The sequence below is a fragment of the Oryctolagus cuniculus genome, chromosome 2 (genome assembly GCF_051225735.1).
Source record: "Oryctolagus cuniculus isolate XC-2025 breed Fujian yellow rabbit chromosome 2, ASM5122573v1, whole genome shotgun sequence".
Taxonomy (NCBI): domain Eukaryota; kingdom Metazoa; phylum Chordata; class Mammalia; order Lagomorpha; family Leporidae; genus Oryctolagus; species Oryctolagus cuniculus.
In genome coordinates this window covers 204,452,437-204,476,650 of record NC_142868.1, presented here as the reverse complement: position 1 = coordinate 204,476,650, position 24,214 = coordinate 204,452,437, and the positions used below count along the sequence as shown (strand labels likewise).

Below are 24,214 nucleotides of genomic sequence, written 5' to 3'. Positions count from 1 at the left end.
GTGCATGTATGTGTGTCTGCATGTTAGGCATGTGTGTGCATGTATGTTTGTGTGCAGGATATGTTAGGCATGTGTGTGCATGTATGTGTGTCTGCATGTTAGGCATGTGCATGCATGAATGTGTGTGCAGGATATGTTAGGCATGTGTGTGCATGAATGTGTGTGCATGTCAAGTTAGGCATGTGTGTGCATGTATGTGTGTCTATGTGCATGTCAGGTTAGGCATGTATGTGCATGTATGTGTGTCTGCATGTTAGGTTAGGCATGTGTGTGCATGAATGTGTGTGCGCAGGGTATGTTAGGCATATGTGTGCATGTATGTGTGTGTATGTCAGGTTAGTCATGTGTGTGCATGAATGTGCATGTCAGGCGTGCATGTGCATGTATGTGTGTCTGTGTGCAGGGTATGTTAGGCATGTGTGTGCATGTGTGTCTGTGCAGGATATGTTAGGCATGTGTGTGCATGTATGTGTGTCTACATGCGTGTCAGGTTAGGCATGCATGTGCATGTATGTGTGCCTGTGTATGTAGGGTACTGGAGTCAGTAATAAAGCAGGAACAGGATACACAGAGCCTGACTTGAAGCTTACACAGTGGAATTGAGAATAAGCAAGTGACTGACAAGACAGGTGTACAAAACTAGATTGATAGAATGTTCAAAACACCCACAATGGGTGTTTGAGGGAGCAGTGAAGCCAGTGTAGACCGTGTTGCTGTAGGACTCTGCATCAGTGGCCATGCTGCTGTCGCGGCTGCTCAGACGCCACCTGACATCCAGCGTGGAATGGGAGATGAGGCGGTCACAGGTGAGCAGATTGGAGCAGGGCTGATAACTTTACGACGCCTCAGGAGCTGGTCTGTTCTGTCATCTTTGTTCTGTGTCCTCCTCTCTGAACAGAAGCTCCTCCATGACGGACTGTCCTCTGGGCGTTGAGTTCTTTTTCCCGACACCTGCAGTATGCCTGGTCCAGAGCAGGCGCTTGATAATACGAGCTGAAATTATGAAGGAAGGACAGAAGCAGGGGCCCCCCCCTCCCCTGTGAAATCCCATGCACTCAGACACGGCCAAGGCCACCACCGCCCATGTTGTCTCTGTCTCTCACAGAACCAGCAGAGAGCTGGGAGCACAATTCAGAAGGGGGAGAGGAAGAAGAAACCCAGGAGCTTCGTCCTGGCATGGATGCTAATCCCGGGGAGCCATGCACACCACACACTCTTTAATTTGGGTGTCATTTTGTTACGGAGATGGGGATCCCCAAGTTATATTCTGGAGACTGACGGCCCTGGCTGGGCCAGAGCCAGTCCAGGTTCTTCTCTTCCCTTCTGCGAGAATACAAGTGGGAGACGCAGGTGGATGTGAACCATGGAGCAGGCTTTACCGAAAGGCAAAGGGATGGTGCACACTGCAGTGTGCGTGCCGGCAACCTCATGCCAGAGAGCTGCCCTCAGCCAGGGCTGGGAGAACTCAGGCCAGGGCCTGACCCCAGATCCCAAGGAGGCAGGGCATGGGTGGGGCTGCAGCACACGTGCTGGTCTCCGGAAAGGTGTCCTGCGTCTGGGGCATGATGGAGAGTGAGGCCCAGCTGTAGGATGAGCAGTGGGTGTGCCCGGCCTTGGCTGGAAGGTGGCGGATCTGGGCAGGGCTCATGGCCTCGGTGTTGGCCAGACTTGGCTCCTCATCCCTTCCTGACCCCCTGCCTGGCCTACGTTGATTTGCTTTAAACTGGAGGATGGAAATCCACTGATGTATGTAGACCAGAACTGGGATCTTTGTAAAATTGCTGTCTGTTATGTGTGTAAAGCCATGGGTATCTTTTGTTCTCACCAAAACCCTGGAAAGAGGCTTTTCCCTATGAGAGCACAGATTTAGCAGACTCCCCAGAGTCAGGCAGCTACACGCGGGGGCGGGGTAGGAGCTCAGGTTGTCCGGCTCCTGGGCTCCAGGGCCAGCGTCCTTGAGGGGAGCTGGTTTCAGATGTGTGTCTTGTGTTCAGGGTCAGGGGACTGTGCGGTACAGCGGGAGAGGAGGGGAGAGGTGGCTTGTGACGGGAATGTCTTCTAGGGGACAGTGGCGGGCACCCCTGTCCTGCCTGTGTGCAGGGCAGCAGGTTCTGTGTGACCCCCGGAGGGTGCCTGGGGACGTCTGTGACATGCCTCACACAATCCTACAAGCAGGAGCAAAGGCCGTTAGGACTTAGGTTGGCGCCCCACCTGCCCCCGTCTACCTGCACGCCCCCACCCGTGACAATCCGTCCCCAGGGGTGCTAGGAAGGTGCCGCTCGTCCTGCCACTCTGACCGTCGCCCTCACTGGCACTGGGGCCTCCGGGGCCTGCTCAGCAGCTCACCTGCTTCCCTCTCCTTGCAGATCATCACCCTGCGGGATTACGTCCCCAGGATCCTGGGACCCCAGGCCTTCCAGCAGCATGTGGGGCCCTACAGAGGCTATGACCCCACCGTGAACCCCACCGTGTCCAATGTCTTCTCCACGGCTGCCTTCCGCTTCGGCCATTCCACAGTGCACCCGCGAGTGCGGCGGCTGGACGCCCACTTCCAGGAGCCCCTGGGCCTCCCCAGGCTGCAGCTGCGTGACGTGTTCTTCAGCCCCTGGAGGCTCATCAAGGAAGGTGCGTGTCCGTCCACCGGGCGCTCGCCACCTCCTCCAGCCACCGCCCCGCTGTCCATGTGGCTGCTGCTGACCAAGCTTCCAGTGTTCACCAGGGGTGGGAACCGTGTGTCTGCCCAGCCCATTTGGATATTTATAATGTCACGGGTCATATAACATCATCAACTTAATTAACCTGCTATAGATGTGTTGAATTCTGAGTCCTGCCTGCAGCTGCCTTGGCAGGACCAGACCAAAAGATTTCATGGGCCTCGTGGCCCACGGGCCACAGGCAAGATAAATTTGTTCATGAAAAATGCCTTCTGTCACATTTCTGATCCACAGGATGACCCATTCAGGGGCAGCTAACTCTCTGCTCGTGGTTTCAGAAAACATAGAGGGAGAAATCTGCCTTTATATGTCCTGTTGTAGCTGGTGCCGTTGGTTCTTCATGGCGAAGCACTGACGCGTCCTGTGGTTATGATCGGCACCATGAGCTCAGGACATGTGGACCTGGGTTGCCTCTGGGAGAGACATTGAGAAGAGAATCCGAATCCCTGGGCAGCCGCCTCCTTCCTTCTGGCCCTTTCCCGGTGTTCACATCTGTCTGAAAGCCCCAGCACCATCTTACGTCTTAGGCAAGCTGCTTCCACACCAGCAGAAACACATCCTGGGCCCTGAGTTGTACGTTCAGGGACACCCTGAAGTCAAACTGACCCCAAACAGATCTGACTGCACTCAAGTGTGGGTGCACGCGCCCCTGGGTCTGTTCGGTGAAGGTGACCCCAGGGCCTTTGGAGGGGGTGGGCATGGCCACCTGGGTCCAGACAGCCCTCGGACCCAGTCTGCCTTTCCCGTTCCAGACATTACAAGTTCTTTGTGATGTTTCTGCCACCAAAAACAAAACCTAAAACTGGAACGACTGGCGGGCCCCGGCTCTGGCCCCTTCGGTTGTAAAGGCGCGGGGCCTGCCCCACGTGGCTAGTCCAATGCGGGCCAGGGTCCTCAGCTTGATGGGAGCACTCTGGAGTCCGTTCTGGCATTCATGAGCTTATACACAGGATTTTGCTGAGAACGGATGCGCTCTCACAGAGATGTCGCACTGTGCACTAGCACTGAGCAGCGAGTCTCAGCAACTTGGGTGCTATCTTCCAGGTGGGGTGGACCCACTGGTCAGAGGCCTTCTTGCGAGACCCGCCAAACTGCAGGCGCACGACCAGCTGATGAACGAGGAGCTGACGGAAAGGCTCTTCGTGCTGTCGAACTCGGGCACCTTGGATCTGGCATCGCTGAACCTGCAGAGGGGCCGGGACCACGGGCTGCCAGGTCTGCTGGCCTGTGCGCGTGCCGCAAGGGTGGCCATTCTTGGGGAAACTGGTTCAGGTGAAGATGTACCTGCAAATCTGTTCCAGCGTCTGAGCAGTGGGCCACTGGGCACTCCTGTTCCTCAGCCAGAGGTTCCGTCCAGCTTTTCTTAGACAATGGGAATGGTACGGGAGCCCCAGGGACACATGAGCGAGGCATTTCCGGCCCCAGACAGGGAGACAGAATTTCTGGGCAGATCCTGGCAAGGCTGCGTCTGGTTTCTCAGGAAGCCCTGGAGATGGTCAGACCCCCACCCCTGTCCCCTTCTTCCCTTCCCCCTGCCCTGGGGCCAGCAGCATCTGGTGCTGCCCTTGGCACTGCCACACCTGTAGGTGGAAGCCCCTACTCAGCTGCCTCCATCACCTCTGCGCCCCGCCCAGGCGGATTGGAAGGTGTGTGCTTTTCCTCTCATCCTGTCCAAACCCAGGATTCCTGCGAGCTGCCCCCTTTCTCTCTGAGTCCCTCACCACCTGAGAGACCCGGCGCAGTCCTCCCCACGTGGCTGTGCCTGTGCCTGTGTTTGAGTGCCGGGCTCCAGAGCCCACGGCTGATGAGGCCCTAGAAGTAAGACAGGCCCAGACAAGCAGGGGGGGCAGTGGAGGACCCTGGTGCGTGCTCCCGTCAGACGGCGGTGCCGCAGCAGGCAGCTGCTGGAGGCTCTGGTCTGGCCTGGCGGAGTGGGGAGGAGAGCATGTGGGGCAGAGAGGCGCTGAGCTGAGGGGGAGGGGAAGTGCCTGGCCAGGGAGGCAGGACGAGCATGGACGGGGACTCTGGAGAGGGTGATGAGGAGCTGGGCTCCCGGGGCAGAAGAGGCTCCACCTCAGGCACTGACCAGGTCCCCTGAGCGCTGGTGAGAGGTGACGGTCAGAGGGAGGATGCCTGTGGGCCCTGTGCGAGAGGGGCTGGCGGCGTCTCTCTGGGGAGTTGCTGTCCAGGGTCTGTGTGGGGGCAGAGCTGAGCGTCGCTGGGTGAGAGGAGCCCCCATGGACGTTCTGGGGGGGTCGCGTGACCCCCTCCAGTGCGCGTCCTGAGCTGCATGCTGGAATATTCCAGGATGCTGAGCTCGGGGCTGGGCTGCGGCGGGAGGGGCGGCAGCAGCTGCACACCAAGATGGCTCACCCCAGCCCCCTGCCCAGGTTACAACGCGTGGAGGGCGTTCTGTGGCCTGCCGCGCCTGGAGACCCCCGCCCACCTCAGCGAGGTCCTAGCCGACCGCGGCGTTGTCCATAGGCTGATGGATCTGTACGGACATCCCGACAACATCGACATCTGGCTGGGCGGCCTGGCCGAGAAGCTGCTCCCCGGGGCACGCACGGGGCCTCTGTTCGCGTGCATCATCGGCAGGCAGATGAAGGCCCTGAGGGACGGGGACAGGTAGGTGTCCATGGCGGCCATGCTGCCTCCTGTGGCTTCCGGAGACCCTGGCGGGATACCTCCCTCAGCCACAGCTTCCCCTGCTGCAGGATAGGGTGGGCGCAGAAGGGGGTGCAGACACAGCACAAGGCCCCCCAGAAGCCAGCAGGTGTGGAGGGCTGCAGGCAGGGAAATGGCACTGTGTCCCTTACCATGGAGGCCACGCCCCTGCCGAGGCTCAGGTTGCAAAGGCCAGGCCTGGGTGCCCACAAGCCCTCCTCCTCATCCCCCTGCCCCCTTTCTCCTCTCTCCCCCTCCTCCCTCCCTCCCTCTTCCCTCCTCCCTCCCTCCTCTTCCCTTCCCTTCTGCCTGTTCCTCCACCTCCCTCCTCCTTCCCCTCCTCCCCCTCCTCCCTGGCTCTCCCCACCTTCCTCCTCTTCCCCCTCCTGCTCCCCCTTCCTCGCCCCTCTCCTCCTTCCTCCCCCTCCCTCTCTGGGCACCTGGTCCTGCCCTGGTCCAGACACTGTGTTCTCCTTGCTGGGCCTGCAGACTGTGATGTTGGGGTGCCTGGTGTGTGAGTGAACTGGAGAGACTCCCGCTCACCCACGCTTCCTGCTCTCTCCTCCGAGGTTCTGGTGGGAGCACGGGCCAGTCTTCACTGAGGCCCAGCGGCTGGAACTGGAGAAGCACTCCTTGTCCCGGGTGGTCTGTGACAACACGGGCCTCACCAGGGTGCCGGGCGATGCCTTCCAAGGTGGACAGTTCCCTCAAGACTTTGAGTCCTGTGAGGACATCCCTGGCATGAACCTGGACGCGTGGCGGGAGACCCTCCCTCAAGGTGATTTTAAGCCCCTTTTGCGTCACCACACAGAGCACAGCCTGTAGCAGAGGAGGGCGACTTCCCGGAGAGCCGCGTCTGACCCAGGCTGGTGGAGCAAACAGCGTCATCACCGCTGCCAGCCCCACGCAGTGGCTGTGTCCTCCACTGAGGAAGTCCGAGTCCACCAGCCTGAGCACCCTGGTCCCAGGGGACAGATGGCCTTGCCGAGCAGTGCCATGGAGAAAGGGCTCAGGGAGTCGTTGGGGTGCAGTACCCCAGCACTGGCCTGCAGGGTCTGTGCTGGCTCGGTAGGGCCCCCAGGATCACCCACCAAGCTGCTCCGTTCCTGTGGGCACATTGCCCCAGTTGAAAGCAGCAGGTGAGATCACATAACTTTTATTTTTTAAAGATTTATCATTTGTTTGAAAGATAGAGCTAGAGATCTTCCATCCGCTGGTTCACTCCCCAGATAGTCGCAACAGCCAGGGCTGCACCAGGGCAAAGCCAGGGATCTGGAACTCTGGGTCTCCCGTGTGGATGGCAGAGGCCCATGCACTTGGCCCATCTCTGCTGCTTTCCCAGGTGCATCAGCAGGGAGCTGGAGCAGACGCAGAGCAGCTGGGACTCAAACCAGTGTTCTTGTGGGATGCCAGTGCTGTAGGTGGGGGCTGGATGTCACACATTTCTAGGAGCAAATCTTGGTCAGTGTAGGTCAGCATTGGCCACATAGAAAAGATGCACGAGGACCAGGAGCCGGGGTTTTCAGGGTTTAGTTCAGAGCAACTGGTCGCCTCAGCTTCTGTTCTGCAGGTGTTCAGAGGTCCCTGGCACCAGGCACTTGGTCAGGTCTCGTGGACACCACCAGCTCCCCAGAGGTAGACCAGCTACTGGCAGCAGCTGAAGATTCGGTCACTGGTGCCTTCCATACAGCGGGCCCTTGTCTGGGAGGTGGGCCCTGCTGGGGAGTGAACACACCCCACACAGGCGCCTCCATCGCCCTCTGTCTGGGGGGGAGGGCAGATGACCAGCACATCCCCCTCAGAAGGCCCTGGCCCCGGCGTGGCCCGGGGGCTGGGAGCTAAGGGAATGGTGGGCGTGGGTGCAGCCCCAAGCAGGAGACTTTTCTACGTTGTACAGACAGGTGTGGCCTCCCAGACCCGGTGGATGGCGGGGACTTTGTGCTCTGTGAAGAGGCGGGGAGGCGCAGGCTGGTGTTCTCCTGTCGTCATGGATACGAGCTCCAAGGGCCAGAGCAAGTCACCTGCACCCCGGAGGGCTGGGACTCCCGGCCCCCTGCTTGTAAAGGTCAGTCATTTAGTAGGCTGGGGCGGGGCGTGCGGGGGCGGGGTGAGAACCAGAGCCTGCGTTTCCACGTGTCGGCAGGCAGCATGGGCCAGGAAGCTGTCCACCAGACAGTGCCGTGGGCGCATCTGTGCTCAGGTAGCAGAGCGTGACAGCAGTCACCTGAGGAGCATGGCACCAGGCAGGGCCTTGGGAGAGGGTCAGGGAGAGACGGATCTGCAAAGCTGACTTTGGGAATGAAATGTCGGGAGCATGCCCTCTGAGAGTCCACGTGGTGAGCCCCCAGCCATCTGGGACCAGTGACTTCTCTCTGCTCCCTCAGGGACCGCTGGGCCCAATTCCCAAGCCTCCTCTCACCCAGGGGTGCCCAGGAGCTGCCCGCGCCATTCCTGGAGAGCACGTGGGGGACGGCCAGCCACTCTACTGGCTTCTCCCTGTGACCCCATGAGTGGGCGTCACCCCCAGGGCACCTGGATGGCCAATGGGTCAGTTGGCAGAATGTGGGTCCTTGGGTGGCCATGCAGGGAGGCCAGCAGGACATCCCCATGAGACTGCTCTGGCCACAGAGTGACCCGGTGGCCCAGGGCCAGGTCTCCCCTAACCAACCCTGACTCACACCCCTGCGGGGCCCTGGGGCAGGGCCTGGAGAGGCTCCCCCACCAAGGCCGTCTCCCAGGAGGGAGGGGGATGGCATCAGAATTGCACTGAGTGAGCCGCGCGCAGCACAGGGAAGAGTCCGGCGGAAATGCGAGCAGTCCCTGGGTTCAGGTTTTGGCGTTTGGCTGAGGAAGGAGGGTGTTCTGTGGGTGGTGAAGATGGTTGTCCGGCCGCTGAATGCAACGCAGTGCCGTGGTGAGGCTCTGGGTTCAACTGCAGATCCTTGGTGCAGTGCCACAGCTGCATGGCCAGGAGAGTGGTGGAGGGGCTGTGGGCCCCGTGGACCTGGAGGACTGGGCTCAGGTTGAGAGGCCGACTGCTGTCCCCACAGCTGTCTCAGGTTCACATGGAGAGACAGGGCCCCGCGGCTGGAGAAGGCAGGCTGGGAGCTGACCCAGCGCGCACGGATCAGGGCAAGGAGGCTACTGCCAGTGGCGCTAGCCTGGCCCCTGGCCCAGGAAACCTTCCTCTGGACTTAAAATGGTTCCGCACTCCCAGACTCCCGCCAGCAGGAAGTGGGCTGTGCTGGTCTGGCTTAGGCTGCTCCCTGGAGCCCCGCGGCTGTGCCTCCTGCGGACCCTGGGTGCATTTGCCATTACGTGATCTGCCGCGTCCTCACTCCTGACAGCCACCACCCCCTTCCACCAGGGCAGCAGGGCTGCTCCAGCCGTTGGCTCTGTCTCCCCAGAATCTCCTGGTTTCTGTGAGCCTGTGTGCTCCGTGTGAGAGGAGGATGAGCCTAAGGTTCAGCTCTCGGGCTGTGCGTTCCACCCGTGAACAGCAGTGTAGCCTGAGACTCTGAGCTCCATATGTGTGGTGCACCGTGGTGCAGGGTGAGTGGGTGTGAGGGAGGCGAGTGGGACTCGGGACCACAGCCCACCCAGTACAAACACGAGTCTCAGAGCATTGGCACAATCAGAAGCCATTTAGAGTGTTTACTTCTGCGGGTCGTATTTATAAACATAGAAGAGAACTTCTGAATGTCAGTTACATCCCCAGTGAGAAGCAGAAAGGGAGGGCATTACTGTTTACTCAACTCTGTCCTTTTCGTTTATTGCTTTTCTCATTAAAGCATCATCTTAACTTAGAAAATGCTCCATAGGAGAAGTCATGATAAGACTTAAATGCATTCATTTATGAACACAAATTTTTTTAAGATTTTATTTATTGTTAATTTGAGAGGTAGAGTTACAGATAGGGAGAGGGAGAGACAGAAAGAGAGAGAGGTCTTTCTTCTATTGGTTCACTCCCCAGATGGCCGCAACGGCTGGAGCTGCGCCAGGAGCCAGGCGCGTCTTCCCAGTCTCCCGTGTGGGTGCAGGGCCCCAAGCACTTGGGCCATCTTCTACTGCTTTCTTAGGCCATGGCAGAGAGCTGGATTGGAAGAGGAGCAGCTGGGACTAGAACCAGTGCCCGTATGGGGTGCCGGCACCACAGGTGGAGGATTAACCTGCACAACGGCGCAGACCCCCACAAATATTTTCACCACATCTTTTCCCTATGCTAGAAGTTTCTCAGTGAAGAATTATGAGAAAAAAAAACAGAGTAAGCACACAAGAAAGAGAACTCTTCATTAAGAACATCAGTGTTTAGCTGGTCAACAAAATCTGCCTTTTCCGCATCGATGGCTGCAGCAGGGAAGGCTCTGGGTTTTCCTGAGCATTTAATGAGGATATCACCTCTCACCGTTCAAATCCGAGTTCCTCCCTGAAACCCAGATCTGATAGAAGGAAAAAAAAAGAAACCTTCACAAGTTAGCATAGTCATCCCCATCTGGGGGCTGTAAGGTTGTACTTTGCAGGTGGATAACACCTTTGAGTCTGTGGCCTTCTACACCACTTACCGTCGAGATGAAGCAATGCGTGATGCGTGCATGGACACGAGGTTCTTGTGTCTGCTTCTTGGTTTGCAGCCAGCACAGGTGTGCTCAGAGCAGTGGAAGCCCGTGCTGGCTCGCTGCCTGGGTGGGGCGTTGGGATGCACACAGCAGCAAACAAGGGAACCTGGAGACCGGCGAGGCCTGGCCTCTATTAGGCTGGATCTGGAGTCTGGGACGCTGGGATTCCCCCTCTCTTCGTCCAGCCAGGGGGAGTTGTCACCTGGCCCTCAGCGGTGGTCCTCAGATGGGGAGAAGTGGGACGTGCAGGTTCCTGGCTGGGGCGTCCTGAGGATACACCGATCACATGGAGAGTGCTGGGGGTCACACTGTGCCCCCCAAAGACACGCATTCAGGTCCTAACCCCTGGTTCCTCAGGGTGCAGCCTCACCTGGGATCACGGGGTCGGAAGATGCCGTTGAGTAAGATGGGGTCGCGGGGTTGGGCCCTAAACAAGGCCTGCCCTCCTACGAGAAGCCACATGGTGGACGGCAGGGTGCAGCTGGGGTATGAGGCGAGGCACGCTGAGGGCCAGCAGCTGCTGGAAGCTGGGGGAGGCAGCAGGGCAGTGCGTGCGACCTGCTGGCACCGCTGGCCTGCAGGTGCTGAGGGGACAACTCCAGTCCCCAAGCATTGTGGGAGCTGCAGGCCGCGTCTGGGCGGCAGCATCGAGGCGGCACTGGGGAGCAGAGCTGTACTGACTGGAGAGAGCTGGCCTGGAGGCGCTGCCTTGGACATGTGAAATGGAGCCCGCATGGTGCCTCCAGGACGAGGACAGCTGCTCCTCTCTGCTGACCTCATCCCCCATCCCAGGTTAGGAGGAGAAAGTGGACCTGCCACACCCATGGGTGCCATCCTAACAGAGCCACAGCAAAAGGGACACCCCTTCCTGTGGGCCCCAGATGCCTCCCCACAGCACCCGTGCTTGGGGCCTGCGTGGAATGTGGTGAACAGTACACAGACATCCTCAGCAATAAGAAGAGACCCGGCTCAGACAGGGCTCCGGTCCCCTCAGCCCCACTGCTGTTCTGGTGCCCTTGTCATCACCAGTCTCGGGAGCCCACAGCTCCCCTCGCCCACAGGGTCTTCTCCCTGGCCAGGTCCCACAGGTTGCACCGTGCTGCCCATCAGCAAAGTGAGGAAGGCAGGCTCGCGGCAGACCTGCGGCCCTGGCCTGTGCGTGAGAAGCTGCTGCTGGTCAGCCCAGTGCATGTGCGCAGCACCAGGTATCCCTCAGCCCAGTGCACGTGGGCAGCACCAGGCGTCCCTCAGCCCAGTACACGTGGGCAGCACCAGGTGTCCCCCAGCCCAGTGCACGTGGGCAGCACCAGGCGTCCCTCAGCCCAGTGCACGTGGGCAGCACCAGGCGTCCCTCAGCCCCAGTGCACGTGGGCATCACCAGGCGTCCCTCAGCTCCAGTACACGTGGGCATCACCAAGTGTCCCTCAGCCCAAGTGCACGTGGGCAGCAAAAGGTGTCCCTCAGCCCCAGTGCACGAGGGCAGCACCAGGCGTCCCTCAGCTCCAGTACACGTGGGCAGCACCAGGTGTCCCTCAGCCCAGTGCACGTGGGCAGCACCAGGTATCTCTCAGCCCAGTGCATGTGGGCAGCACCAGGCGTCCCTCAGCCCAGTGAACATGGGCAGTACCAGGCGTCCCTCAGCCCAGTGCACGTGGGCAGCACCAGGTGTCCCTCAGCTCCAGTGCATGTGGGCAGCACCAGGCGTCCCTCAGCCCAGTGCACGTGGGCAGCACCAGGCGTCCCTCAGCCCCAGTGCACGTGGGCAGCACCAGGCGTCCCTCAGCCCAGTGCACGTGGACATCACCAGGTGTCCCTCAGCTCCAGTACACGTGGGCAGCACCAGGTGTCCCTCAGCCCCAGTGCACGAGGGCAGCACCAGGCGTCCCTCAGCCCAGTGCACGTGGACATCACCAGGTGTCCCTCAGCCCAGTGCACGTGGACATCACCAGGTGTCCCTCAGCTCCAGTACACGTGGGCAGCACCAGGTGTCCCTCAGCCCCAGAGCACGAGGGCAGCACCAGGTGTCCCTCAGCCCCAGTGCATGTGGGCAGCACCAGGCGTCCCTCAGCCCAGTGCACATGGGCAGTACCAGGCGTCCCTCAGCCCAGTGCACGTGGGCAGCACCAGGTGTCCCTCAGCTCCAGTGCACGTGGGCAGCACCAGGTGTCCCTCAGCCCCAGTGCACGTGGGCATCACCAGGCGTCCCTCAGCCCAGTGCACGTGGACATCACCAGGTGTCCCTCAGCTCCAGTACACGTGGGCAGCACCAGGTGTCCCTCAGCCCCAGTGCACGAGGGCAGCACCATGCGTCCCTCAGCCCAGTGCACATGGGCATCACCAGGCGTCCCTCAGCCCCAGTGCACGTGGCAGCACCAGGCGTCCCTCAGCCCCAGTGCACGTGGGCATCACCAGGCGTCCCTCAGCCCAGTGCACGTGGGCATCACCAGGCGTCCCTCAGCCCAGTGCACGTGGGCAGCACCAGGTGTCCCTCAGCCCCAGTGCACGAGGACAGCACCAGGCGTCCCTCAGCCCAGTGCACGTGGGCAGCACCAGGTGTCCCTCAGCCCAGTGCACGTGGGCATCACCAGGCGTCGCTCAGCCCAGTGCACGTGGGCAGCACCAGGTGTCCCTCAGCCCAGTGCAAGTGGGCAGTACCAGGCGTCCCTCAGCCCAGTGCACGTGGGCAGCACCAGGTGTCCCTCAGCCCAGTGCACGTGGGCAGTACCAGGCGTCCCTCAGCCCAGTGCACGAGGACAGCACCAGGTGTCCCTCAGCCCAGTGCACGTGGGCATCACCAGGCGTCCCTCAGCCCCAGTGCACGAGGACAGCACCAGGCGTCCCTCAGCCCAGTGCACGTGGGCATCACCAGGCGTCCCTCAGCTCCAGTACACGTGGGCATCACCAGGTGTCCCTCAGCCCCAGTGCACGAGGGCAGCACCAGGCGTCCCTCAGCTCCAGTACACGTGGGCAGCACCAGGTGTCCCTCAGCCCCAGTGCACGTGAGCAGCACCAGGTGTCCCTCAGCCCAGTGCACGTGAGCAGCACCAGGTGTCCCTCAGCCCAGTGCACGTGGGCAGCACCAGGCGTCCCTCAGCCCAGTGCACGTGGGCAGCACCAGGCGTCCCTCAGCCCAGTGCACGTGGGCATCACCAGGTGTCCCTCAGCCCCAGTGCACGTGGGCAGCACCAGGCGTCCCTCAGCCCCAGTGCACGTGGGCAGCACCAGGTGTCCCTCAGCCCCAGTGCACGAGGGCAGCACCAGGCGTCCCTCAGCTCCAGTACACGTGGGCAGCACCAGGTGTCCCTCAGCCCAGTGCACGTGGGCAGCACCAGGTGTCCCTCAGCCCAGTGCACGTGGGCAGCATCAGGTGTCCCTCAGCTCAGTGCACGTGGGCAGCACCAGGTGTCCCTCAGCCCAGTGCACGTGGGCAGCACCAGGTGTCCCTCAGCCCAGTGCACGTGGGCAGTACCAGGCGTCCCTCAGCCCAGTGCATGTGGGCAGCACCAGGTGTCCCTCAGCTCCAGTGCACGTGGGCAGCACCAGGCGTCCCTCAGCCCAGTGCACGTGGGCAGCACCAGGTGTCCCTCAGCCCCAGTGCACGTGGGCATCACCAGGCGTCCCTCAGCCCAGTGCACGTGGACATCACCAGGTGTCCCTCAGCTCCAGTACACGTGGGCAGCACCAGGCGTCCCTCAGCCCCAGTGCACGAGGGCAGCACCAGGCGTCCCTCAGCCCAGTGCACATGGGCATCACCAGGCGTCCCTCAGCCCCAGTGCACGTGGGCAGCACCAGGCGTCCCTCAGCCCAGTGCACGTGGGCAGCACCAGGCGTCCCTCAGCCCAGTGCACGTGGGCAGCACCAGGCGTCCCTCAGCCCAGTGCACGTGGGCAGCACCAGGTGTCCCTCAGCCCCAGTGCACGTGGGCAGCACCAGGTGTCCCTCAGCCCCAGTGCACGAGGGCAGCACCAGGCGTCCCTCAGCTCCAGTACACGTGGGCAGCACCAGGTGTCCCTCAGCCCAGTGCACGTGAGCAGCACCAGGTGTCCCTCAGCCCAGTGCACGTGGGCAGCATCAGGTGTCCCTCAGCCCCAGTGCACGTGGGCAGCACCAGGTGTCCCTCAGCCCCAGTGCACGAGGGCAGCACCAGGCGTCCCTCAGCTCCAGTACACGTGGGCAGCACCAGGTGTCCCTCAGCCCAGTGCACGTGAGCAGCACCAGGTGTCCCTCAGCCCAGTGCACGTGAGCAGCACCAGGCGTCCCTCAGCCCAGTGCACGTGGGCAGCACCAGGCGTCCCTCAGCCCAGTGCACGTGGGCAACACCAGGCGTCCCTCAGCCCAGTGCACGTGGGCAGCACCAGGTATCCCTCAGCCCAGTGCACGTGGGCAGCACCAGGTGTCCCTCAGCCCCAGTGCACGTGGGCATCACCAGGCGTCCCTCAGCCCCAGTACACGTGGGCATCACCAGGTGTCCCTCAGCCCCAGTGCACGTGGGCAGCACCAGGTGTCCCTCAGCCCCAGTGCACGAGGGCAGCACCAGGCGTCCCTCAGCTCCAGTACACGTGGGCAGCACCAGGTGTCCCTCAGCCCAGTGCACGTGAGCAGCACCAGGTGTCCCTCAGCCCAGTGCACGTGGGCAGCATCAGGTGTCCCTCAGCTCAGTGCACGTGGGCAGCACCAGGTGTCCCTCAGCCCAGTGCACGTGGGCAGCACCAGGTGTCCCTCAGCCCAGTGCACGTGGGCAGTACCAGGCGTCCCTCAGCCCAGTGCATGTGGGCAGCACCAGGTGTCCCTCAGCTCCAGTGCACGTGGGCAGCACCAGGCGTCCCTCAGCCCAGTGCACGTGGGCATCACCAGGCGTCCCTCAGCCCAGTGCACGTGGACATCACCAGGTGTCCCTCAGCTCCAGTACACGTGGGCAGCACCAGGTGTCCCTCAGCCCCAGTGCACGAGGGCAGCACCAGGCGTCCCTCAGCCCAGTGCACATGGGCATCACCAGGCGTCCCTCAGCCCCAGTGCACGTGGGCAGCACCAGGTATCCCTCAGCCCAGTGCACGTGGGCAGCACCAGGCGTCCCTCAGCCCAGTGCACGTGAGCAGCACCAGGTGTCCCTCAGCCCAGTGCACATGGGCAGTACCAGGCGTCCCTCAGCCCAGTGCACGAGGACAGCACCAGGTGTCCCTCAGCCCCAGTGCACGTGGGCAGCACCAGGCGTCCCTCAGCCCCAGTGCACGAGGACAGCACCAGGCGTCCCTCAGCCCAGTGCACGTGGGCATCACCAGGCGTCCCTCAGCCCCAGTGCACGTGGGCAGCACCAGGCGTCCCTCAGCCCAGTGCACGTGGGCAGCACCAGGCGTCCCTCAGCCCCAGTGCACGTGGGCAGCACCAGGCGTCCCTCAGCCCAGTGCACGTGGCGGCACCAGGTGTCCCTCAGCCCAGTGCACGTGGGCAGCACCAGGTGTCCCTCAGGTAGGGGGCTCCCACGGCAGCTTCACTCACTGGCTCCACACACACTAGGCACTCTCACCCGCGTGGCACCAGAGCCCGGGCCAGTCCAGCTTGTCCACTCAGCACCAAGACCTTGGACAACTCACGCAGCCGCCTCCAGGCTGTTGACCCTCTTGATGCCAGGATCCCAGGACCAGAGGGGTTCACAGACCCTGTGCTGGCCCCGAGAAGGCCAGCACAGAGCACAGGGGGACTCAGTCCTTCCTGTCCGAGGACATCCTAGGAAGACACACACCGGTCTCTGCCGCTCACAGAACATTCAGTGATGTGCAGATGCCTCTGACGCTGCGCGTTGTGAAGGGCAGTTGTGGAGCAAGTCACCGGGAGAGGGTCAGACTGCGCACGCAGGCTGGGGTCCTGGGCTGCAGCCCACAGGGACAGGCGTGGACTCGGGCAGGGCCCAGGGCTGCAGCTCCCAGGGACAGGTGGGCTTGGGCAGGGCCCAGGGCTGCAGCTCCCGGGGACAGGTGGACTCGGGTACAGGGCCCAGGGCTGCAGCCCACAGGGACAGGCAGACTTGGGTACAGGGCCCAGGGCTGCAGCTCCCAGGGACAGGTGGACTCTGGCAGGGCCCAGGGCTACAGCTCCCAGGGACAGGTGGACTTGGGCAGGGCCCAGGGCTGAGCTCCCAGGGACAGGTGGACTCAGGTACAGGGCCCAGGGCTGTGGCTCCCAGGGACAGGCAGACTCGGGTACAGGGCCCAGGGCTGCAGCTCCCAGGGACAGGTGGACTCGGGCAGGGCCCAGGGCTGCAGCTCCCAGGGACAGGTGGACTCAGGTACAGGGCCCAGGGCTGCAGCTCCCAGGGACAGGTGGACTCAGGTACAGGGCCCAGGGCTGCAGCTCCCAGGGACAGGTGGACTCAGGCAGGGCCCAGGGCTGCAGCTCCCAGGGACAGGTGGACTCAGGTACAGGGCCCAGGGCTGCAGCTCCCGGGGACAGGTGGACTCGGGCAGGGCCCAGGGCTGCAGCCCCCAGGGACAGATGGACTTGGGCAGGGCCCAGGGCTACAGCTCGCCTTCTTTGTGCATAGAGGGGGATCTGGGCCCAGCTGACAGCCGCTCCCTCATCACCACGTCTGCATACTGCAGATCGCGCTCCAGAGCCCTGATTTCATTCCTGGCCTTAGCGGCAGAGGTGCATTATTTGGGTTGGGGGAGGTGGCATGGAGGAGTAGGCCTGAATTCCCACTGGAGTGCCTGCTGGCTGGCCAGGAAGTCCCCAGCCTGGGCGGCCCTAGGTCGTCCTCACCTTCACCCCACCTCACTTGCTGCAGCCCTGGGCCAGCTCCCTGGCAGCACTGGGCTCCTCCAAGAAGGCGACTCTGATCCCAGGGCTGTAAATGCCCCGGGAGACCCTGTGCCCAGGAGGTGCCCGTGATGTCTGCCACGCTCGCTCCCATCACGTGCACATTTGAGCTGCAGGAAGGATGTGGGATCTGCGGGCTTAAAGCCAGTGTTGTTTGCCAGAGGCAGGGCCCACAGCGGGGCCTGGCCCTGCAATCTGGCAGGAGAAGTGCGTTTGGCTCCCGTGGTCTGAGTGACCCCCACATCACAGCAGAGGACAGTGGGAGGGTGGCTGCAGGGTCCATGTTAGCAGAGTGGACAGGGCCGTGGCTCTGGGTCCTGCAGGGGGGGGGGGTGGGTGGCAGGTGGCTCAGACTGAGTCCAGGGACTTGTGGCAGAGGATTCTGCAGCCTTTGCTCCTGAGAATTGCGGGAGCAAGAGGTGGCCTCCCTGTCCTCCTGGACCTGGACTGGACCTGGGTGTGAGGCCGGCCTCCTTCCTAGGAGGGGCGGGCGCGCAGGAGCTTTGCCTGGGCCCTGGCCCACACTCACTCATGCTCATCATTTCTGCAGATGTGGATGAGTGCGCAGACCCGGCGTATGCGCCCTGCCACCCCTCAGCTCGGTGCCGGAACACCAAGGGTAGCTTCCGCTGTACCTGCACAGACCCCTATGTGCTGGGGGACGACGGGAGAACCTGTGTAGGTAAGTGTGGGCGCGCCTACTTGGTGGCTGCATTTGCAGCCTGCGGCATGGGAAATGCGCTCAGCCCCTCTGCAGCGTGGGCAGGGAGGGGCGGCTGCACTGCAGGACAGGCGGATGATGTCAGGGAAGCCTGCGGCCTTGGTTCCTGTAGCCGGTGCAGGGGCACACCTCAGCCGAGGGGTGGCCGAGGACATTTGGGTTCCCTGGGTACTACTCGCTCCAGGCCCCTTTGAACACACTCCGCCTGCCCTGACACAGGCCTGGGCAATGGTTCGTGTGTGTCTATCCCCAAGCAATGAGGGGTCCAGGTGCGACCCTGCAAGCCTGTGCAGGCTCTGAGGAAGGCTCGGTGAGCGTGCAGATTGGACGCCAGATGCCGCTGGAGGACTGCGTTCCAGCTGCTGCTGCACAGAGCGAGCCCCCTGCCAGCACCACCTCCAGGCTCAGGAATTGCTGCCTGCACCTCCCCCCCAACCCCCTCCCAGGCCCGCCCCCTTCAAGGACATCCACGAGTGTTCCTGCCCTGAGCCTGGTAGGGGCTCATGGGCCCTCTCAGTGCAGTGGGGTGGGGTGAGAGGACACAAGGCCCACACGGTGCAGTCACTGGCCCAGCATGACCCGGATGATGGACGAGGGGTCAGGGCTCGCCAGGCTGGACGCACCTGGGACAGTCACCTCCAGAACAAGCAGGAGGGCCCCTTGCAGATGAAGAGGCTGGTGTGTGGGTAGATGCAGGTTCCCTGCAGACTCAGATGCACAGGCAGACTTGATACAGGTCCAGGAGCATACAGAGACACAATGTCACAGGCCAGGTGGTGTCCCAGCCAGCAACAGGCATACACAGGGCTCCACACGCCCTCAGCCACAGGGTGACCTCGTTGCTTGTGTGTGGAACGAGATATGACCAAAGGCACAGAGGGTCCTGCTCTGCTGAGCAGTCACTGCGCCCTCCCGGCCCCATCCCCGTCCTTTCGGGCCCAGGGTCTCTGGGGTGGGCGCACCCAGGGTGCTCAGTGCTCCCTGGTCTCGGCACACAGGGATGCTTCCTGCCCCGTGGGAACCTCTGCAGGCAGTGTCTCCCAGGGTGGAGCCACCTGTCCCACTCACTCCCCGCACCCATGGCCAGTTCTGGGCTGAGTGTTTTAACGGCTTCTCCAGGCAGACAAATACCCCTCCATGGGCTCAGCTGACCCAGAATCAAGTGTGGGCCAGGGTCAGCCGAGAAGATGGATGCTGCCCACCCAGCAGGCTCTGCTAACCCAGCCCCTCTGTGCCCAGACTCCGGCAGGCTCCCTCGGGCGTCCTGGGTCTCCATCGCGCTGGGCGCCCTGCTCGTGGGCGGCATGGCGGTGCTCACGTGGACGGTGATCTGCAGGTGGTAAGTGCCATGTACCTTCCAAGGCCGCGTCCTCTCCTCTGGGCACAGCCGGTCCAGCACAGCCCAGCACTCTCCTCCAGGCACGGCTGGTCCAGCACAGCCGAGTGCTCTCCTCCAGGCACAGCTGGTCCAGCACAGCCCAGCGCTCTCCTCCTGGCACGGCCGGTCCGGCACAGCCCAGTGCTCTCCTCCTGGCACGGCCGGTCTGGCACAGCCAGTCACCAGTGCTTCACTTCTCCCCAGGCAGATACAGGTCAGCGGCAGTCTGAAGGCACTGGCCTGAGAGCCACTCCGAGCAGCACATTAGACTTGCTGGCGCATTCCTCTGCTTCAGGCAGTGAGTGGGGTGGCCACCTGCACCCTTTGGGTAGCACACGCTTGGCTCTTATTGGGGTGAAGACTCCCAAGAGGCTCCTCAGAGAACCAAGGTCACTCGGGGATGAAAGGTGCACTCCTGCCCCCTGTCGTGGACTCTTCCCAGGGCCAGGTGTGCAAGCCTCTGTCCCAGCAGGGCAGTCTGTGCAGAAGGAACCTGGCTGGGCCTGGCAGGGCGGGGGGGTACTTTCCTTGGCCCTGGTGGGCTGCACCTGCCTCCACTCCCCACGGCGGCTGCTTCCCTGGCAGCTGGTCAGCGTTACTAACTTCCTGATGCACGATTGCCTGTTCTAAACCGGGAATACTAAGAAAGGCTCCACATAGGCCACAAGGTGTGAGTGCCGCCCCAGCCTGGAGCCCAGGATGGGCCCATGCCCCGGGACACCTGAACACACGCTGAGGCCCTGTGGCTCCTCCACACCACACCACGGGCTTGGCTCCGCCCCGCAGGCGACTTCCCGCCTCCTTCCTGTCACTCTCACACGGGTCTGTTCAGTTCTCTCCAAGGCCTGCCGCGGTGGGTGATGGGCTGCGCTCCCACTCAAGGTGTTCATCGGATGCCATTCATCCCGTGGGAGACTGGCAGCCTCCATGTTTACAGGCACCTCCTGGCACTCCAGGCACACCTGCCCTTGACCTACAGAGGACTTGTCACACGTTTCCCCGCCTTGAACATGGATGGTCTGTAGCAATTGCATCCAAGTCAGAGAGTCCTGGAATCCAGGGTCAGTCCAATTTGTGAACCACTTAATCTATGCCAGCTTCACACTGCAGCTCCCTCCCTGTATAAAGAAAAGGCCAAGAAACTTCTAGAAAGCAGCCTCTCGGACACTCCTGACCTTTGACCTTTGATGGAGAAAGTCGAGGCTGTCCCCTGAGTCACCACCAGGCTCTTCCTGCACTCCTCACTGTCCTGAAGCCAGGGCCACGGGGGAGACGCTGCAGCCACGGGGTTCCCCTGAGCCAAGCCAGGCAGAGCACAGAGTCCTGCTGTGGCTCAGAAGGCACGTTCCGGGGATGATGGCGGTGACCGTGTGTGGTGTCTGCCACAGGTCGCGGTCAGGGTCTGAGGCCACACTGCCGGTGCCGGGGAGCGGTGGGAGAGCGACTTCCCCCCTGGGACGCAGGCGGCGTCAGATCACGGGGTTCTGCGCTCCGCACTTGGCGCAGGTGAGTTTCCCTGCAGACTCTCGGGGTCACAGCACTACCGCTTCTAGCGAGGGCGTCCAAGAAGTGGCTGTGGCTCTGCTGCCCATCCCACACGTCCTCCTGTGGCTCTCCTGTCCACACTAAGTCTGTCAGAAGCGAGCCAGTGTGAGACAGCCCAAGGCGGACAGAACTGGGACCCTGAGGGAGAAGGCAGCAGCGCCCCTCCATGCACAGTCACCTGGACCTCACCTCGGAGTCGGCCCCGCCCCCACAGGAACCCTGCTAGAACCTGAGAGTGTTGACTTTTAAGATGTGTGTATTTGAAAGGCTGCATTACAGAGGTCAGGGCTGCTGCCCTGGCATAGCGGGTAAAGCTGCCATCTGCAGTGCTGGCATCCCATATGGGTGCTGGTTCGAGTCCCGGCTGCTCCACTTCTGATCCAGCTCTCTGCTGTGGCCTGGGGAAGCAGTAGAAGATGTGGGAGACCTGGAGGAATCTCCTAGCTTGGGATCGGCGCAGCTCCGGCCGTTGCAGCCAACTGGGGAGTGAACCAATGGATGGAACACCTCTCTCTCTCTGCCTTTCCTCCTCTCCCTGTGTAACTCGGACTTTCAAATAAATAAATCTTTCAAAAAAAAAAATAGTTACAGAAAGGCACAGAAAGAGAGAAAGAGAATGAGTCATCCATCCTCTGGTTCACTCCCCAAATGGCTGCAGTGGCTGGAGCTGGGCCAAGCCAGGGGCCAGGAGACCCCTCTGGGTCTCCTGCATGTGTGCAGTGGCCCAGGCACTCTGGCCATCTTCCTCTGCTTCCCCAGGTGCATTAGCAGGGAGCTGGATCAGAAGTGGAGCAGCCGGGCCTCCACCCAGTGCCCACATGGGATGCTGGCGCTGCCGGCAGTGGCTCTAGCTGCTACACCACAGCGCCAGCCTGGAAAACACTGGCTTCCCAAGGCGTAGTTGTGCTTAACGTGCGAAAGCAGGCTTCAGTGCCTTCCAGCACTCCCACCTCCGAACACAGTGTCAGGTGAAACAGCCACCGTGCGAGTCCCACTCCCGGGCTCTCAGAAGCAGCGGGCATGGGGCACAGGCAGAGCCTCCGGGAGACAGGGCGGTTGCAGCCCCGAGCCCGGCACGTGGCCATGGTGAGTGGCAGTGCCATCTGGGTTTCCGTGTCACTGAAGGAACCACAAGCTTCCATCAGAACATCCGGCTTCGCAACAGAAATACAGAACTTGCATGTCTGTCAGTTCAACATCAGATTCCAATCTGGACTGCTGCATGCCCCCACCAGAGCTGTCCTGGGAGCCTGCACCAGCCCCCCGATGGAGTGATGCCTTGGCCAGCCTCAGTGCACAAGGGACGTTCGTCCCAGCCACACGTGGGCCAGAGGCAGGTCTTCTGGACAGGGACCTGGGCTCGCCTCCCAGCCACTCCTGGGCACCGGAGGCTGGGCTGACACCCAGGGCAGAGGCAGGTGTGTGATTGGGGACCTGGGCTCGCCTCCCAGCCACTCCTGGGCATCTGTGGGCCGGGCTGACATCTGGGCCAGAGGCAGGTGTGTGATTGGGGACCTGGGCTCGCCTCCCAGCCACTCCTGGGCATCTGTGGGCCGGGCTGACACCCAGGCCAGAGGCAGGTGTGTGATTGGGGACCTGGGCTCGCCTCCCAGCCACTCCTGGGCATCTGTGGGCCGGGCTGACACCCAGGCCAGAGGCAGGTGTGTGATTGGGGACCTGGGCTCGCCTCCCAGCCACTCCTGGGCACCGTGGGCCGGGCTGACACCCAGGGCAGAGGCAGGTGTCTCACTCCCTGCCTTCCGCAGGAGCCCGCCTGTGGGTCCCAGATCCTTCTCTGCAGGTAGGAGCCCCTGCTTTTGGAGCCTGTGCTCCCCAGTGTGCATCCCTGGCCGCCTCCGAGAAGCAAACCACGAAGCTTGGAGCCAGAAACGTCCTCCCCAGTGCAGTCGGAAGGAGCGTGGCTGCCTCGGCCACCTGCTTGGGACGTCTCCACACATGATGTATGTGCTGCCGCGGAGGCCACGCTGGACACGGTGCGAACCCTCCGTGGAGAGCAGAGCCCTGCTAGGGCTCGTGGTGCCATCTGGTGGGGGCACACTGGCACGGGCCGGGAACGCCTGGGAGTTGCCGTTCTGACTGCTCTCCTAGGAGTCCCGCGCTGTGCTGCAGTCCCTCAGTCCTGAGAGCGAACCCCCGGCCTCCCCCTCTGCACCCCCCCCATGAACACTGGTTCCGGCTGGGGTGCCCTAGATGTACCCACACACCCCTCGCACTGATAAACCTCAGAGGCCCCGTCACACTGCCGTCCTGCCTGGGGTTTATTTTAGTGACGCAGGATTTGTGCTCCAATTTTAAGTCCGTGCCTCTGCTGTCCTGCCCTTCCCCCAAGCTCCCCCACTCCTGGTCAGTCTCCCCCACCGCGGCCGTCCCCCCCCCCCAAACGCGGGAGCCAGCAGCTGTGCTTGCCCGGCTCCTGGGGACCTCTCGGTGCAGGTGCCTCCTCGCCTCCCCTGCCCCCTGTCCCTTGGGGACACAGCCCAGCTGTCCTTGCAGGGGCCACAGCCAGCCCTCGCCGGCTTCCTTACGTTGCTGAGCAGGGCCTGAACCAGGGGGCTTGCCTCACTGGCCCAAGGTGACAAGAGCAGGTGCGGCCGAGTAAAGCTGTCTCCGTGCAGAGACCAGGCACAAGGGGACGCGTCTGCCCGGGGACGCAGCCCATGAGAACCGCTGGCAGCGCCACCAGAGAGGGAGCAAGGCGCGGGGAGCGCCGCTCACCTCAGCAGGGCCGCTTCGCGGAGGGGCGGTGTCTCCGTCCGTTCCTGTTGTTAATGCAAAGCTTGTGGAGGGTGGGAGGATGGCGCAGAGATGAGCACAGCCCGGTGGTGACCACCCTGCTCCTGCCACGGGGACATGGCCTGGGCTCCAGGGTGCTGAGGTTTTCCCCCACAGGGCGGCCGAGATGGAGGGGACAGCAGCTGGGAGACGGAGGAGCCAGGCCACGCCACCGGCCGAGTCCGCCTCTGCCTCCGAGCCTCCTGCGGCATGGGTGGCCGGGAGACAGCCCTGGCGCTGCTGTGCCCTCTGGGGAATGAACTTGTTCTTAGCCGGCCTCGGAGCCCTTGTGCTCGGCCCCGCCCACCTCTTAGGCGGTGCCGGTGAACAGTTGACCAGGAACAACAGCCCACATCATGGGATCCCCGGATAGTGCAGTGTGGGCGTGGCCAGTTCAGCCACCAGTCGTGACCCCCTCAGCACCAAGCACGGCCCCTGCACACCCTGGCCAAGCTGGGAGTTTGGTTGCTGCACTGGGGTGAGAACCGAGCTGGCCTGCTGTCCGGGTCTGGAGCGCTTTTGCCGGGTCTGACCCACTTAAAAATCTAAGCGGGCTTGTGCGGGGCTCGGTACCTTGGGAGTTGCTCCATTTCTTTCCCCTTTGGCCTCCCTCTGGTCACTTCCCTGGTGCTGTTCCCAGAGGAGCCTTGCACACTGCCAGAGGCTGGCCTGTGACTGGGGCCCCTGGCGTCCTGCATGGTAGCCCTGGAACCTATCCCAGAGGGCACCTTGTGCAGCCGTGGCTGGACAGCGACGTGGCTGGTCCTGGGCACAGAAGTGGATGCTGAGTCAGTGAGCAAGCTCAAGTTTAACAAAAGAGGAAAGCAGTTCACAGTTAGCCAAGGGCCCTGCCCACCTGGAGGCATTGCCCGCCACAGCCAGGATGTTCCCACCAGAGCTGGCCTTTGGGGCCTCTGTGTCCTCCTGCTGGCCGGGTCAGTCAGCAAGCATCGTGAGTGCCCCACCC

General features: G+C 62.4%; 1 protein-coding gene across 1 annotated transcript in view; it reads left to right on the top strand.

Annotated features, from left to right (window-relative positions):
* Positions 1–22,712, top strand: part of TPO (thyroid peroxidase) — an 81,754-nt gene extending 59,042 nt beyond the window's left edge. The window contains exons 11-19 of the mRNA XM_070069763.2: positions 2,367–2,625; positions 3,759–3,929; positions 5,105–5,342; positions 5,951–6,159; positions 7,279–7,446; positions 17,361–17,492; positions 18,771–18,870; positions 20,298–20,415; positions 22,221–22,712. Of these exons, the coding sequence (XP_069925864.1) occupies positions 2,367–2,625; positions 3,759–3,929; positions 5,105–5,342; positions 5,951–6,159; positions 7,279–7,446; positions 17,361–17,492; positions 18,771–18,870; positions 20,298–20,415; positions 22,221–22,259 (1,434 nt within the window). The 3' untranslated portion in view covers positions 22,260–22,712. The remainder of the gene's footprint in view (positions 1–2,366; positions 2,626–3,758; positions 3,930–5,104; positions 5,343–5,950; positions 6,160–7,278; positions 7,447–17,360; positions 17,493–18,770; positions 18,871–20,297; positions 20,416–22,220) is intronic.
* Positions 22,713–24,214: the final 1,502 nt, after the last annotated feature.